Source organism: Rhea americana, unplaced genomic scaffold (genome assembly GCF_003343005.1).
Source record: "Rhea americana isolate MKP2758 unplaced genomic scaffold, rheAme1 scaffold_57, whole genome shotgun sequence".
Taxonomy (NCBI): domain Eukaryota; kingdom Metazoa; phylum Chordata; class Aves; order Rheiformes; family Rheidae; genus Rhea; species Rhea americana.
In genome coordinates this window covers 3,773,184-3,774,170 of record NW_028186723.1, presented here as the reverse complement: position 1 = coordinate 3,774,170, position 987 = coordinate 3,773,184, and the positions used below count along the sequence as shown (strand labels likewise).

The 987-nt window shown below is 66.8% G+C and overlaps 1 protein-coding gene across 1 annotated transcript in view; it reads left to right on the top strand.

The window, feature by feature from the left end:
• Positions 1-849: 849 nt before the first annotated feature.
• Positions 850-987, top strand: part of SHTN1 (shootin 1) — a 65,804-nt gene continuing 65,666 nt past the window's right edge. The window contains exon 1 of the mRNA XM_085319115.1: positions 850-973. Coding sequence (XP_085175241.1) covers positions 916-973 — 58 coding nt within the window. The 5' untranslated portion in view covers positions 850-915. The remainder of the gene's footprint in view (positions 974-987) is intronic.

Here is a 987-nt window from a genome sequence, read left to right as displayed (position 1 = left end):
TGCTGGGCACGGGCGCAGGCCCGGCACGCGGTGCTGGGGAGCTGGCGGGTACAGTCAGGAGCCACCAGCCCCTGTGTGACCTGGGGTGCTCGTGCGTGCGTGTGCCGGCTGTGGGGCACCCGCCATCAGTGCGCCTGCCAGCCACTGTGCTGCATTGTGTGTCTGGCAGCGTGCATCAGCCGGAGGGTGCCTGTCTGGTCATAGGGTGTCTGTTGGTGTGTGCCTGTCAGTTGTGTGCTTCTCAGTCAGAGGGTGCCTGTCAGTCAGTGTGTCAGTCAGGGGGGTGCCTGTCAGTCAGTGAGTGTCAGTTGAAGGGTGTCAGTTACAGTTTGTCAGGCAGTGTGTGCCTGTCAGTCAGTGTGTATCACTTAGGGAGTGCACGTCAGTGAGCGTGTGCCTGTAAGACAGAGGGTGCCTGTTAGTTGGTGTGCACCTGCCAGGCGTGTGTGCATCAGTTAGGGAGTGCCTGTCAGGCAGTGTGTGCCTGTCAGGCAGAGGCTGCCTGTCAGGCCAAGGGTGTCTGTCAGGCAGTGTGTGCCTGTCAGGTGGAGGGTGCCTGTCAGTCAGCATGTGCCTGTCAGGCGGCGTGTGCCTCTCAGGCCAAGGGTGTCTGTCAGGTGGTGTGTGCCGGTCCGGCGGTGTTTATCAGTTAGAGAGCGCCTGTCAGTCAGTCAGCGTGCGCCCTTCAGGCGGCGGTGGCTGTCGGGCGGCGGTGCCCGCTGCCCCGCGTGCCGGCGGCGCCGCGGCGCCCCGCACCCCCGCACATGCTCACTGGGGCCGCCGCGGGAGTCTGGGCATGTGCAGAGCGGGCAGCGCCGCCGCCCGCCCTCCCGCTCCCAGGTGAAGCCGCGCTAGGTGGGGCGGAGCGGGGCAGCCGGTCCCCGGCGGCGGCGGCGCGGCAGCAGCCGGGGCGGGATGAACAGCTCCGACGAGGAGAAGCAGCTGGAGCTCCTCACCAGCCTGAAGGACCAGGGTAAGGCAGCGCCT